The following is a 16732-nucleotide window of genomic DNA, read 5'->3' as shown; positions in this document are numbered from 1 at the left end:
GATTCAATATATACTAATAAATATCAAATAATTATTTGGGCAAGATGGTTGAATTCCTAAAAGTTATTCCGAATTTTGTAGATGAGGCTGAACCAATATTTTTTTATGGGTGTTATATAAACACCCAATAAATCTTAAATTCACAACCTCGCCTTCCATCCCATTATTATGAGAGGAAGAAATTCCTTTTTATTTTTTTTCCAAGAAGAAATTCCACTTAAACCAGATCTTATTGACTTGAACTTGCCTTAACTCCATAAACTAACAAAAACATTGATGTAAAGATCTGATAAACAATAGAACGTTTTCACTTTATATGTTCCCACAAGGATAATTAAAAGTGCACAACTGTGTGTCCAAAACTAAAAATAAAATAATTAGCGTACAGCCATTTTTTCGATGACCTAATCAAAATTATGACCCTAAGTTACTGAAAATTTGGGACTTAAGTCAAACATATAGTTGAAACAAAGTCATACGCCTTTTATTATTATTATTAGAAATTTAGACACACACTGGTGGATCTTGAACACAAGATCTCATCCTCCATCCCATTATTAGACCATTAATTAATGTACCATAAAAGAGGACAGAAGAAACAAAGGATTTTAAGTCCAACATAGCTTAAAGATTAAGAAATTATAAACCTGAAGGTGTGCAGAACGCAGATCTGCTTCAAAGAAGCTACAATCTATCAAACAAGCATCTGTAACATGAAAAATAAATGTTAATTTCAGATCAAGTTTTTCCATATATAACATAAGTTTTAAGTGAGATAAAACAAACTGTGGCACAGTCTCATCCACTCCTCTCCTTCAATATACTTAGAATATGGAATTTTAATTACTACATGGTTAATTCATATGTTTTTCATGAAAATCCAATATGAGAAACATAAAGATATGAATTTCATTATATAAAAAAAAAAAAAAGAGTACAAAAATCCAAAACAACTGAGGAAAAATAAAACTGATTGGGGAAAAAAAAAACAAAACAGATGAGGAAAGAAAAACAGATGAACACCCAAAAGGAATAAAAAGTAATAGAAAAAGACAAAAGGAAAGAAGAAAATGACAAATTGAAAGTGAATGTTGCACGTGGTAATTTGGTCTCTCTCAGGCGGAACTTTTTGTCCCTCATTTTCTCTCAAGTTTTCTCCCAAATTGGGGAGATTGCATTCTGGTGGGACCGGGGAAAAAGACCCAGGCCCCACCAGTTTTCCTGCCCATTTTCTTCTGCAAATAAACACACCAAAATACCATTTTCTCTCCACTTTTCTCATCTCCTTTTCCATCCCTCCTAAAATCACCCTAACCAAACAGAGCCTAAAGGTAATATAATAATAAATGTGGTCCTGCTCAACTAACAATTCCTAATTAAGAATATAAAGTAATACTATAGGTTCAGGCTAATACGAAATGAAATGGTAACATACGTTGTCAATTTTAATGCATTAACATCAATGAAAAGAGTAGCATATTTGAAACTAAAAAAAAGATTGCCTTGTAGATTAGCACTCTGAAGATTAGCTCCAGCTAATAAAGCTCCACGAAGATTTGCCCCATTAAATTCACACCTTTCCTAGGCAAGATAAAATCATTATGAAGGCCATCTGTACAAATATATAATTGAAACCATAAAGAATTGCTTTAGCGTCTTACTCACGCAAAGTTGCATTGTGAAAGATGGAGCCCTCAGCATCAACATCCTGTGATAATCAAATGCAAATTTTTTTTCATTTGATAAGTAAATAATTTCATTTAAAAACAAAAACACGCTATCAAATGCAACTTTCAAAGTGATGAAATAAAGGAACTATCATATATGATAATTTCACACATAGATGAACAAAATAAAGAATCCCAACTTCAAGTTAAACAGAAATCAAACATGCTGGGCAGTAATCTTCCAAACTAAACCAATCCCAAATATATTAAAATTTGCATATAAAAAGCACAAAGGCTGTTGAGAAAGACAAAGTTTAGCTACAAAATTGATTGTAACCTCCTTGATCAATATCTTTTTATTGAAAATGAATTTTGACAAATCCACCATTGGATTACATATTCTTCTTATATCCTCCATACTTGCAAAATTTTTAGAAAATTAAAAATCAATAGCTTTGTCATCAATAAACTATTTTAATTGCAAGTTTTTGTAGTTTAAAATTATGCATAAAATATAAGCTTATAGATCATATAATAAATAATATCCGATTGATACAAAATTTGAATGTATATTAAAAGCGTAAAGAACATTCAATTCAATGGTTAGATTTTCAAAATGTGTAGCAATATTTATTTTATTGAGTAAGCCTACAACCAATTTTGTAGCTAAATTTTGTCCTGTTGAGAATGATAATATTTTACTTGGGGAAATTAGAAGTTATCTTTAATGACAGAGAGATTGTCCTTTACAGCACTAAATATAAACCTACCCGGAACTTAGCAGATAGAAGGTTTGCACGTGAGAAGAACACATTTTTCAGACATGCACAACTAAAATCCACAAGTGACAGATCCTGCACATTCATAAAAAAGGACTTTCAGATGGAGCAACATCTCATAAATAATATTTTCGAATCTTTCAGAATCCTATAAAAATTTGATTAAACAATGTTACAACTAGCAGTATGTCTCTAACTGATTACATAAAATTAAACATTGACCTGCAAGATTTAGATTTCAGACTAAGTAAAGAGGAAAACGTCAAGGTTCAATTAATAATTTTTCTACCCACATAAGTAAGCGCTGTAGCTTTTACAGGGATAAAGAGAGGTGTATAAAGTATAATAAAGGCTAGGTGATGTAAACAAAAATGGGCTAATAGAGTTGTATCTTGGACTAGGGTTAAGGTTAAAGAAATTAAAATGGGGTTTTGGTGGAGGCTGAAAGTATTAGAATTTCATGTTATTACAATCAGAAAATGGGGAAGAAAGAAGGGGGAAAAAAGACCTATATTCAATCCTAGGGTTTGAATGCTTCACACACTCAGACAATGGCTGTAGAAAATTTCTGGAAACATTGTTTATTTAATTAGTTGGCTACAAACTGCTTTTAAAATAAAGCTGCTGGAAACCCAACATGAGAAAAATTACAAAAGTACCTGGATTTTAAATCAAATACAACAATTTAGAAAATAAGATAACCTGGCTGCAACTCAGATTTAACGTAAAACCCAAATACAATAAAACTTCCAGCAATCAAACTAGCTAAATAAATCCCAGGTGGATCTTGCAGCATCATCCTAGTCCAAAATTAAAATTTGTACTTTAGAATTAGGATTCCCCGTCTCTTGCAAACCTTTCCAAACCATCTAGTTTTGTCCCCATCACTAGAAGCCTCTCATCTTCCACAATTTTAGATAAGAGGCAAACATATAAAGATGATACAATTACTAATTCTCCAACCATTATAAGTGAGCACCATGGCTGTTTACCGATTGCAAGGTACAAAGTAGACACAAGTGTTTAATACTGATAAAATACAAAATTATAGCACATAGAAAAACGTAAGTGTTTTTAGCAGTAAAGTATTTCAGTACTCTGTAACAGGTACAGTTACCAGTTTTGAAAGATCAAGACCAGAAAGATTAACCCCTCGAAATCTAACTCTCTTGGACTGTATACACTTGATAATATCAGTACGCGTCAATTCAGTATTGAACTCATCCTCTTCCTTCCTCTTGTTCAGAATAGCATTAATTCCGTCTATTAGTCCCTGGAAGATTTCGAAGTTTTGCAATTAGCAGAATAGATTTGGAAAAACACCAAGGGCATCAACCAAATAGATGAAAGGATGACTTACAAGTAACTGATAGTACTCCGCCTCCCGGAGTAGCTCTGAATATTCACCATCTTTCAGTGTGGGAACAACACCATCCCTCAACCAATTAAGAATATGCCGAAAATGCTTCCCATCCCTATCGACAAAAACATATCCCTACAAGAATCCAATATGAATAAAAAAAACAAAAATTGATTTTAGAAACAACCGTCGTCACTAGACAATAACCAAATAAATAAATATAAAATGGTAGATGCTGGAAAAAACAGCATCCATGAAAAGATCATAAAACAAATGCATCAAAGTATATAGGATTAGTTACACCTTTTCCACAGCTGGTATGAGACAAATTCAGTTTGACAAGCCGTGATTTAGCGTAAATGACATTTGAGATTGTTAAAGCAAATAATGTACTATGGTTTACTCTTGTGCCATATGGGTGATTCTATTCTAAAAGGGTCCCTACCAGGTTGTCACAATTAGAAAATTCCCCATCATATTGTAAATAATCCTCTCATTTATCTTTTTTTCTCAGGACTGTAGATGATGAAGGTCTTCACAGTGAGCTACAGTTTCCTCAGTTGTTAGACATGCCATTTTAGGTAATTTGGGAATGCTAGGCTTTCTTGGAATAGTGAATAGCGATTGGGTTGGGGATGAGTAAGTGAGTGAACACAGGCAAATATTAATAATAATAATAATAATAATGTTATCAAATTTAAGAATTGGCAATAGCATCAAAGCTATCAATCAAACCTTCTTTCTCTATCCAATAGTTGATGCCACTAAGACTAATTGGACATTGGATTGAAAACACAAACATGGCACTGAGATTTGATGAGCACCTCAGATGAAAAATATACATACATACATACATACATACATACCTTTTGAGGATCCTGGCACAAGGTGTGGCGGCCGCTAAACATGGCGGCGAGCATTGAATCGGGCTCGCGCTGACTCAATGTATCCACAGTTGTACAATATTTCTTCCCTCCTGCAATCCCCCAATTCTAGTGTCACTGTTTTCGTTGTTGGAATTAGTAAAACGCAACTATTTCTATTTCGTGAACCGAAATTAATTAGATTCTTCTCTTCTCTTGGGTTTTCTTAGCAACCAAACAGAGAGAGGGAATTGAATTATGGTTCTCATTTATTATGCTAGGAAAACGATCTGTGAGAGAGAGAGAGAGAGCGAGAACTGACCAATATTGAGACGAACCAGAGAAGAGGAATCAGAGCCCTGCGTCATTTCTCTTCTCTCTGAAGAAAGAATACTATTGGTATTGGGCTTTGCTTTGCTTTACTGCTTCACCTTTCAATGAGTTTGGTACTTTGGTACACCACCATGTTCTAGTTCCACCTTTTTCTTTTTTTAATATATTAAATAGTTTGCTGTTCTTTTCATATTTTGATCATTTCCGTAAACTATTTTGTTTTCACATTATTTATTACCTCTATTGTCTATTTCAATTACTAATTTCACCATATATAATATGTTTTGATGTCTATATTAACAAATTTTATGAATTTCAAATATTTTAGACTTAAGAATTTTATGAATTAGTTAAATATTAAAAGCCCAATACCATCAAATTAGTTTCTAAAAAAAAAAAAAAGCCTATCAAATTATTAATGAAAATAGACAATAAGGAAAACAATCTTCCGCTCTATTTATTTTGATGGAAATATCTTGTTGATAGCTTTCTGTGTCTTTCAGTATCTATTAGCATATAAAAAAAAAAAAAAAAGTTAAAGAAAAAATATTTTCATCAAAATAAAAAGTATAGCTTATTTTTAAGAGATTATTTTCCACTAAATTTTTTTTATTACACAAAAAAATATATAAGGAAAGTTATGAGATTGTTTTCTAACTCATTTAAGGTATGTTTAGATCCGCTTATTTTGCTGAAATTGAAAACTTTTTGCTAAATATACTGTAGATAAATGTATAAGTCACTAAAATAATACAATGTGACTCATGAATAGTACCAAAAAAATGCAGTAAGATCATAAATAGTAGTAAAAATAAGCTGAATAGTAAAATAAGCTGGTTTTTTAATTTAAAGCCAAACACACCCTTAAGATTACAATCAAACTTTCATCACCAAAAAAAAAAAATTGCAATCAAACATAGAAAAATGAAAAAAAATTATAAAAATGAAAACTTTTGTGCACTTTGAGAACATAATTCATCCCTCTCACAAATGAGAAAGTATATCATTTTCGGTAATACCAACTCAGCATCTGTTTTGATATTTCTTATCTAATAAATTAGTGACACTTGTTTAAAAAAAACTATATAAGACTACTCTAATAAATTAATCACAATTTTTATACTATCGGAAAGATAAATTAATCATTTATTAGAGTAGTCTAATGTGATTTTTTGAAACAAGTGTTACTCATTTATTAGACAGAAATATCAAAATAAATACTAAGTTAATATTACCAAAATATGGTATACTTTCTCCTTACAAATGGATATGCCCTACTTATCATGGGTCTACCTCTCAAGAGAAAAAATATAACCTCGTACAAAATAACAGCCAGTATAGAAAATAATACCTTTTGGAAAAAAATGAGTTTGTAGCGTAACATATCCTTTTGATTTGGGCTGGGCTTCTGCTTAACAAAATAGGCTCGGGCCGAAGCTCAAATAGTGACACGTGGGGGTAACAGGAGGTATTGTGTTGCATGGCTATGGGCAACGTGGCAAAATATGAGAGGAGCATGAATGAGTCGTCAGTTTTTTTCTCCTACTAAAAAGGGAAAGGAAGCTACTACTGCTGCTGCTGCTAAAAATGATTTTATTCATTCGGTTCGGTTTTTAATTTGCACAATTTAGTCGCTGCGCGCAGCTTGAAACTTTATGAAATTTTATAAATATATGGCCAATCTGAAGAAGCACCTTTCCCCATAGCCAACGACGTTGTCCACAGATGTGCACTGTAACTCTCTCTCTCTCTCTCTCTCTCTCTTCTTTTTATTATATTTATCTATATTTTTTTGAAAATGAATAAGTTTTAATTTGGTCTCCTGCTCCATCAACTTGTTGACCCGATCACTGCAGTAGTTTCATTTACTATATAATGTAAATATAAATATAAAAATATATATGAATGAGAAATTAACAATTCATCAAATTCAAGTCTATATAAAGAACTAGAGTTCAACATTATGAAGAGTTTTCCCAGTAACCCTTGATATAATTCAAAATGCTCATTTCTGTCCACGCAACCCATCATTTTTTATTGTTGTTCTCCCAAATCACACATTAATTAAAGGCTTGGCCGGCTCAAGGCCTAGGCAAGTTAGGCCTAGGCCTAAGGCCCCACCAAAAAAACAAAATTTTTCTTGAAAAAAAATGCTTACTTTTCACAGTTAAAGGCCCAAATTTTTATAAAATTATATATATTTTCTAAAGATTGTACATTTTTTTTATTAGTAATGTTAAGAGTACTACAAATTTTAGTATTGGCTTACAAATTGTCATGTTATTAATCACAAAAAAGTAATATAAACATTCATTAGTTAAATTAATGAAGTTCATCAATGAGAAACAATGTCACATTATATTTTGAACATTTTATAGTGCTTTTAATTAGCGCATTTTTCTTTTTCATTTCTATTAAGACTCTCAAAGTATGAGACCAATAGAACCTTAATTTAATTGAAACCCTAAAATATTTCAAAAAGATGTTGCAAATGTGTTAAATCATCAATTATAGATTAATCTTCCCTAATAGTTTGAGACTGATTTTTGTAAACTAATATCCTACAAAACCATACACCAAATAATATCTATCTCTCTCTCTCTCTCTCTTAAAATCAAAATTAAAAATTAAAAATTAAAAACTAAATTATAACTTATTTAACTATGTATCGTCTTATATTCAAAATAAAATATCTTTTTCAATCGCAATATATTTTTATTTCTTTTTATTAATATTTATAGTTCAACTATGATATTCAATTCTCTATATGAAATTAACATTAGTCTAGTTGGTATTATTTATGTATTTAATATATCAAATTAACCTTAATTTGATTAGTATTAAATAATTTTGTTTAATTAATATTTACATATTAAAGCCCTGTATAAATTTTTTGCCTTATGCCCCAAATTATATTGGGCCGCCCCTAATTAAAGGGTGATCTTCTTCTTCTTCTTCTTCTTCTTCTTCTTCTTCTTCTTTTCTTAATTCATTAGTTGTTTATTTTGTGCTAAATTCATAATAATTAATTTTTATTGTTATACTATATGTGTCTGCTCTATATATATATATATATATGTGACTTGTTTGCGTTTGATAAAGCATATATGGTTAACGTTTCATATAGTGACATATTGTAACAACTCCACGAAAATGCTGATATACTACAAAATGACTTAATTTAGTCACAAATATCTATAAAGCCCAGCCCAATCCAATGTGAGACTCACACAATACGCACACTCAATTAAGAAGGAACCTCTTTCTCAAAAAAATTAAAATTAAGAAGGAACCTCAATTAATTGTGACTATACACACTCAGTTAAGAAGGAACCTCAATTAACTATGACAATACTAATACTAATTCTTTCAAGTATAAGAACAAACTTGGCTAATTCAGAAAAAAACAAAAAAACAAAAACAAAAACAAAAGCACAAACATGGCTAGTATTTTCCTTGAGGCGTACTGTATATATTAATTAGTTGTCAGTTGGTTCTAACAATATCAGCAATGATAACTTGCTCCATTGGTTTTGGTATGCAATGTGTGCGCGTGACATGTTGGCCCACTTCTTTTAAGGATTTAATTAATAGCTAAAGCTTTTGGGATAGATCTTTATCTGACACAAATTAAGAAAAACCTAATTTTTTTTTCTTTCCGTTTGTTTCCAAAAGATTTTTGTTATTTCTATTTTTCCTTCCATTCCCTATAACTAAAATGATATTTATATATATGGTCTCTGCCAGGAAACTAGATACTAGCATGGATAAGTTGGTGGAAGTGTTTGAAGCTGGATGGAACCCCGAAACTAATGGTTATTCAAGGAAATTTGTGGAATTCTGCAGTGCAAAGGCTCTTACATACATGTGCCAAAACATAGAAGAAAATATTAGCAATGGATCGTTTACCCGGTTCACTTTCGACGTGATGCTTGCTTGGGAGATGCCAAGCTCTACTGATGAGGAGGCTTGTATGGTGTGCTCTCTTTCTAAATTATAATTACTATATTAATTTATAATGTGAAGAAGTACGTACTGTTATGTACTTCTGATTTATGATTAATTAACTACCATACGTGATGAAGCATGAAATTATCTGTTAATTTTGATATTTGCTTAGTGTAATATAATAATCTACATACGCAAGTTATATGTAGATTCGTTTTTCGTGAAGATGACCTTAGTATTTATAGCACCATCACGTTTAGTGAACTAATAAAGCTATTCCTTTTAATGTAGAATCATCTGGTAGTTGCAGTAGGTGTTTGAAAGTCCTATTCAACATGCATTCCCCTCTATTAGTAAGGTGATTGATATGTGGTCGTCCAAAAAAAAAAAGAGGGTGATTGATATGTAAAAAACATTAGATCTGGGGGTTCAATCCTCGCCTACATCAAAAACTAATTGGTGTTTTAGTCTGTGATAAAAAAAAAACTATCATCAGAAGTCGATGTCATATGTTGAAACTCTTTAAAAACAATGTTTATTTTTCGACCACATTAAAAAAGAATCTTAGTGATAACCTTGCGCATTGTAGTAGATGGAATTGTAATCTCAATTTTTTTTGTCAATAATCTCCTCTCTTATGTTTTCAATTGTTTCTTTCTACATGGGTTCTAATTAGTTCAATTGGTAAAATCTCTAATAGTTGAATAAGAGATATGAGGTTCAATTCCCATCTACACAAAAAGCTAATTGAGAATGCAAGGCGGAGTTCAAAAGTATATTCAACGGAAAACTATTTAGTTATTGATATCTAGTGACAACAATATTTGGAAAAACCCCTAAACTACCAAATGCATGCTACACACTCACCCTTCCAATTGTTATTTTGTAATAAATTTCCCATCATATTATAGAATTATACCCTAGGGCAGGATATGTATAAGGCTGATTAAATTCATTTTAGAAGATGATATGGACATTTCATTGTCAAACCAAAGAATTCCCCCATCAAATTTTCAATCAATACCCAGTCAAAAGAATTAAAAAAACCTAAAATAGTCATAAGAAAGTTGATTGACTATATTCTACCTGTTTTTTTTTTTTTTTTTTTTAAACTTCAAAATAAAGTGGGCTTTAAAGGTCAGTTGTACTTAATACTTCATTTAAATATAAATAGTAATTGAGAAATTGGCTTTTTTAAAAGATTAAAAATTAAATTAAATTAAAAAAAAAAAAAAAAAAAAAAGAGTTGCCTCTCAAAGTACGTACATCTTTTATGAAAAATACACTTTTTATATACATTTTTTAGGCTCGAGTAGTCTTCTTCTTTGAGGGGAATGGAAGATTACTATCTAATTTATTTTTCTTTAAAATAAAAAGCATTGATGATGCTATAATACACCACTTGAAATGGCAGTTCTAAATCACATTACCTTGTGGAATTCTTGTTTTTTGTAGATGCATAAAACATTTGCAAAAACAAGCGCCACCAAATGGCGTTGAGCTGGGGGATGATGAATTTATATTGCATGTCGAGGGAACTGCAAGCTCGCAGAGAGTGGTGCGCCACATTGGAGCAACAAGTTGGCCTGGTTTGTCTCATAATTTTGTTTATTAGTGACCAATTAGAATGTTATTAAATTTAATTATGTACATGATTATTGCTTGAATTACCACGAAGGTTGTTTGTCCAGGTAAGCTTACACTAACAAATTATGCTCTCTACTTTGAGGCTTCTGGAGTTGTAACATATGAAGATGCCCTTAAAATAGACCTTTCCGAGAACAAGGAACATAGTGTGAAACCAGTTTCCACAGGCCCATGGGGTGCTCCACTTTTTGACAAGGCCATACTGTATGAGTCCTCTGAATCGTAAGGATACTTTCATATACATTAAAAAGTATTAACATTGGAATTAGGATACTTTCTATACATTAAAAAGTATTATCATTGGAATTTGGAACTCACATATGCTAATGGTAGATAAGCTTGCTTATATATGTTGTTGGTGCTTTAAGGGGCCACATCTCTTCTAGTTTCCCTATTCGTTGGGAAAAATATGACAAACAAAAGTAGTAGTACAATTTGTGTATCACAATAATTGATTCTTCGAAGGACCGCGTTATTGCTAAACAACTGCAACTTGTTTGGGCCATTAGAGCATCCAAATCAATAGTTTAGGAGTGGTGATAATTTTTATCTAGATTGTTAAAAACAAGGATACGTCATCCTTTAAATAGTGACCTCATGAATAGACATGCCTAAATGTATCACAAATAGGCAAGCTTGTCAATTACATCTAAATTTTTGCAATCATGATTTGTAACCGTTACTTACATGCCAATTTTCTAGATCTGAGGGAATTGACTAGAGTTTCCTGAGATGACAAGCTCCACAAGGCGGGACCATTGGTTGCACTCATCAAGGAGATTATGTTGATGCACCGGTTCTTATCAAAATATAAGGTGGAATGTCCAATACAAGCATGGGAAATGCATGCAAGGACAATATTGGGCATCATAAAGCTCCATGCTGCAAGAGAAATGCTAAGAATATCGCCCCCTACTCCAACAAAATTCTTGATTTTTGCATTGCTTGATGAGCTACCAAAGGGAGATTATTACTAGAAGAACTNTTAAAGGTCAGTTGTACTTAATACTTCTTATATTCTTAGATAGTAGCTTGATATTGTCATATGAAAACCCAGCACCTAGATTGCCATCTGGAGTAGACTACAGAAAATAAATGTATTAGCTTATATATATTGCATAACTCAACAATTTATTTTTGCTACTTTTTAACTAAGTCAGTGTCAGGATCCTCTTTTTATTGCTCATTACTTAATGATTGTTCAGCCATTTGCTTGATATGCCTTTCTCCTGCAGCTACAATAAACTAAATTTAATTTCAGTTCATGGCCTTTCTGTTGAAGGCAAGCCATGCAGTGGGAAATAGTATCTTAGGTCAATACATTCTCCCATATGAAAGCCACATCATCACATAATAATTTAAGTTAAACTTCCACAAATTTGTCAGACCTTTTGGATAATGATGAGTTGCACTAGGCAAGCATCAATTTTGATTAGTGAAGCTCAGCTTGGGTAGGCTAAGACTAGATGTGCCACATTTGTTTAAAACGTTTTGCTTAGTTTTAAATGGTAGAAAATAGATACTAATTACACAATAAAAGTCTACATATCAATCATCTTTACCATTAATCCGCTTGAGTGATCTTAACTTCTATTTTTCTTTTTCTTTTTTGATAACTTGACTTCTATTTTTCTAATACAAATGGACATCATTTATATTTTGTGCCTTTTTTAACTACTGGGTTTTTTTTTTTTTTTTTCTCTTTTCCCCACTCATATCTCCCAATTATTTATTTAGTTTAGTTGTTGATTTATGGTGTTTGTAGGAATGTGTGGCAAAGGAGAAAGAAGAGGGGAAGGTATCCATAAAAGTGACTCAAGAACAAGATGATATTCCTCTTTTTTATTCAGACATCATGCCACTCCTTGTAAGCTACCCCTCATTAATTGTTGTTACTATGGAGCAAGCATTACTTTTCTTCAGAATTAGCTTACATCATGAAATATACCTCATGAAGCTAATGGAATTTTAGTTCAAGCAAAGTTGAGACATGAAAATGGGTACTTTAATGGCATAGCCACATAGGTATCAGTAAATCTCCAAATTAATTTTATTTGGACTTACTTTGTGCACTATGTTGGTAGGTTGATAACGAGCCTAATGTTGGAGAAGATGCATTTGCGTGGTTGGGATCACTAGTTCCATTAGTTGCAGATCCTGTTAATGGAAGATTTACTTCGAAACTCTAACAGCACCCACAGGCAACCGACTGCATTTTCCTGCATACGACAAATTTTTAAAAGAAATTGACAAGTAATTTAACCTCCTGTAATATTTTTTTCTACACCAATTATGTTGTTAGAGAATAGGTATAACACTTTTAAGGGTAAAATTGGTTGGTTGAAAACAGAGATTACCTAATTCTGCATCAGACAGTGGAACCACATAACAACGATGTTCATGCCTGATTTTCATCTGAATCCATTTTAGGTCAATATAATTCATTTTTCTGGTTATACCTGGCACAAAATCTATAAAACAGGCTTAAGTTTAGATACCATGCTGTTATATGACTTCTTATGCCCTTTTCTTTCCCTCCAAGTCAAACAAGGTAGATTGGTAATAATTTTCTGCCCCCCAAGTGGTATAGATGGTTGTGATTAAAAGGGTACATTGAATAGATCATCTAAGCATATACAATAATATACTTTTATTTCTTTGGACTCCACGAATTTAGTTGAAAGCATATTTTTCTATTAGTTATTGAGAGATAACTTTTTTATTTAAGCTTTAATTAAACTACTTAGTTGAGAAATTGGCTTTTTTAAAAGATTAAAAAATTAAATTAAATTAAAAAAAAAAAAAAAAAAAAAGAGTTGCCTCTCAAAGTACGTACATCTTTTATGAAAAATACACTTTTTATATACATTTTTTAGGCTCGAGTAGTCTTCTTCTTTGAGGGGAATGGAAGATTACTATCTAATTTATTTTTCTTTAAAATAAAAAGCATTGATGATGCTATAATACACCACTTGAAATGGCAGTTCTAAATCACATTACCTTGTGGAATTCTTGTTTTTTGTAGATGCATAAAACATTTGCAAAAACAAGCGCCACCAAATGGCGTTGAGCTGGGGGATGATGAATTTATATTGCATGTCGAGGGAACTGCAAGCTCGCAGAGAGTGGTGCGCCACATTGGAGCAACAAGTTGGCCTGGTTTGTCTCATAATTTTGTTTTATTAGTGACCAATTAGAACGTGGACAACCTGAAGAAGATCAATAGTGGACACCCATGCAGTGCAAGTTCAACCCTCAAAAATATGAACATGTCATTGTCAATCATCTCAAGTGTAGAAGTAAAAGAAATTGGTGAGGAAAATGTGAGTGCAAGTGGCCTAGATGACAACAACTCCTCACTTGAGATTGCTATTAATCAAGCTAGAGAAGAAGAAAAGAAAATTGTCATTGCCAAAGCTACCACTAAGGAGTTGAAAGAGGAAGGAGTCGCTGAAAGTACCCTTATTTTTATGGTAAGTACATAACAAGTAACAACAAACTATGGAAGCTGGGTAAGCAGCAAAAATGCAAAAGTCATGATATGCAGTAATTTTTGTACTTATTTCCCTAAAAAAAAGGTTTTTGGTTGGGGGAATTGGGCTACAACACCTCCAAGTTTTAGGAAAGAAATGAACATTACCTAACATTATGTGTCATGCATTGGCTAGTCTAGGCCAACCAATAATAAGTTTGGCTGGTTTAAATTTATTTAATATACTTTGGTTCAATCCTATTTTCTAGGCATAAACAAAACGTTTGTACGTTTTTCAGTTGATCAAATGTATTAAATGTGCTTCTTAAAAGAAACTCATGGGTGGTCCTAATGTTGATATTTAGGAGCTACTAAAGCCACTTAAAGGTGTGTTACTTTTGTTTGAAGAAATTTTCACATGGGAAAGACCAGTAACTACCCTTGTCGTCGTTGCTGCTGCTCTTCTAATCACGTACAAGTAAGTTTGTCGTATCATTTATAGTTTGTATTTGTTTTGGAAGAAATTTTAAGGTGCTTAATATGTCCATCGGTCTAGTTAGTTGTGAAGGAATATATGGTTAACAATATCTTGGCATCTTAGGGAGTGGCTTGGCAAGGCAATTGCAGTTTTCTTTTTATGGGTGGTAGCAAAGATGATCCAAGCAAGAGAAAAAAAAATTAATGACAAATGCAAAGAGATTGTAGTCTCCTCAGCTTCTGACCAGACTACAATGGAGAGCATAGTCTCGGCTCAACACGGATTACAAACTATTCATCAAGTGGTGCAAACAGCGAATATAGCATTATTGAAATTATGGTCAATATTGATTTCAAAGGCTCGTAAGGTACTATGGTACAAACCTATGCGTTCACTTTCATTCTACTATAGATTTTTTGGCACATAAAATTGTTTTGTTGTTTGCATACTTTGTATTAGTAGAACTAATAATGTTGTTGAGTAAAAAGGAAGTTTCCCTGTCTTTGTTATGCCATCACTAAGATCCAATAAAAATTATATAGGTTAGTTCTTTAATAAAAAGAAATAATTTTATTTTGCCTTCTCATCAATTAGATTGAAGGTGAAGCTAGATTTTTTTTTTTTTTTTATGAAGTAGCTTGCACAAAATTTTGATGAAATGGAACTTGTGTTATGGGCTTTAGATAAGCAAGGTAATGACAACTTGTTGAGAAACAAGAACAATGACTTTAGCAATAAGCAGCTCTCTCAATTGTTGATATTAGATAGGAATTTAGTTCATTTGAAACTTTTTTTTAAAGGGAAAAGTGAGATGTAGGAAAGATGTAATGCTCTTTTTATTGCTGAGAAGCTGGTAGGAGGAGGATATGTTGAATGTTACAAGTGTGGAATTAAATGTCATTTGTAACATTTAGGATCTACTCCTCCATCCTTAAAAAACAAGTAAACAACAATATTGTTGAATTGTGATACATAACATTAGAATAAGGTCAAGGTAGAATATGGAAAGTAACAAATTTGTGAATTTCTTCTAGCTCTTAGATTAGCTACTCATGCCAGTAACTGGTACAACTTGAATTTGTTAAGGTTCTTATTATTTATTTAGAATGTATAAGTCTTGAAATAAATATTTTTAGTTGCATGATTATGCTTCTTCATGTATTATTCTATCAATTTCAGTTGCATTAAATTTGTTTTTCCCTTGGTTGCAGCACGCAGATGTAGTAATGATATTAATGATTGGATTAGGAATATTACTTGCAATAGTACCAATGAAGTTCATCATTATGGCTATCACTTTGTATTGCTTCTCCATGACATCAAAACTAGGGAAGCAAGTGGGCAACAACCAAGGAAACAGACGACTGCAAGAATGGTGGGACACAATTCCAGTTATCCCAGTTCGTGTTGTAGATAAGCCTGTGGACAGCCCTACATGCAAATCTATGTGATATCATTTTCAATATCATTACATAGTTTTTCTCTTACTGCTTGTGTTGGCAGTTATGACTCCTATAATGTGCAATCTTCCAGCGACGTATTGTCTAGACTGAAATGAATTTATGAGTATTATATGCATGTCTCTACAACTTTTTTGTGAAGAATGTGTCAAAAGTCACATATCCTACACATGATTTTTCTTTTTCTTTTTTTTCTTTTTTTCTTTTTTTTTTTGGTTTTTGACATTTGCTTTGCAAAGAATTTATGCATTTAATCTGAATTAACAGACTTATACTCTTACTCATCTATCACGTTCTATGGACTACTATAGAAGTCCAAAATGCCTAACAAATGGGTGTTTTAGGTTGATGATAAAGAGCAATCATTATGAAATGGACATCATGGCTGAATTTCTATCCTATCTATTCTTATCTATTTAAATAAACCTTAAGCCTTTTGATTTTGCCATTAAAATAAAAACAAGTCTATAATATTAGCCTATTGTACTTGTTTTCTTTTTTCTTTTCTTTTTTTCTTTACTTTCTTTTTAAAATAAAATAAAAGTCAACATTATTTGCCTGTTTGGAAACCGTTTATTTAGTTAAAACTGAAAACTTTTTACTTAAAGTACTATAGATAAAGCTAAAATAGTATAGTAGAACTCATGAATAGTACCAAAAAATACAATAGAACCCATGAATAGTATCAAAAATAAACTGAAAAAAAATAAAAAAAAATAAAAAAA

General features: G+C 31.8%; 2 protein-coding genes across 2 annotated transcripts in view; one reads left to right on the top strand and one right to left on the bottom strand.

Annotated features, from left to right (window-relative positions):
* The window catches only part of LOC112024973 (FH protein interacting protein FIP2), a gene marked incomplete in the record, with an annotated part of 8831 nt that extends 3681 nt beyond the window's left edge, over window positions 1–5150 (bottom strand). The window contains 8 exon segments of the mRNA XM_065780345.1: window positions 648–706; window positions 1503–1576; window positions 1662–1708; window positions 2438–2521; window positions 3564–3719; window positions 3807–3941; window positions 4673–4782; window positions 4992–5150. Of these exon segments, the coding sequence (XP_065636417.1) occupies window positions 648–706; window positions 1503–1576; window positions 1662–1708; window positions 2438–2521; window positions 3564–3719; window positions 3807–3941; window positions 4673–4782; window positions 4992–5037 (711 nt within the window).
* Window positions 5151–5992: 842 nt separating this feature from the next.
* On the top strand, window positions 5993–16121 carry LOC112024962 (uncharacterized). Its single transcript, XM_065780369.1, is given in 12 exon segments — window positions 5993–6014; window positions 6691–6736; window positions 8750–8980; window positions 10406–10539; window positions 10642–10819; window positions 11300–11310; window positions 11313–11360; window positions 11363–11595; window positions 13813–14070; window positions 14435–14547; window positions 14671–14914; window positions 15759–16121. Coding segments are annotated over 12 exon segments (1758 nt in total). The 3' UTR covers window positions 15999–16121.
* The last annotated feature ends 611 nt before the right edge of the window (window positions 16122–16732 follow it).

The sequence above is a fragment of the Quercus suber genome, unplaced genomic scaffold (genome assembly GCF_002906115.3).
Source record: "Quercus suber isolate HL8 unplaced genomic scaffold, Cork oak 2.0 scaffold_233, whole genome shotgun sequence".
In the NCBI taxonomy this organism is placed as follows: Eukaryota; Viridiplantae; Streptophyta; class Magnoliopsida; order Fagales; family Fagaceae; genus Quercus; species Quercus suber.
This window is presented reverse-complemented; position numbering and strand designations above follow the sequence as displayed.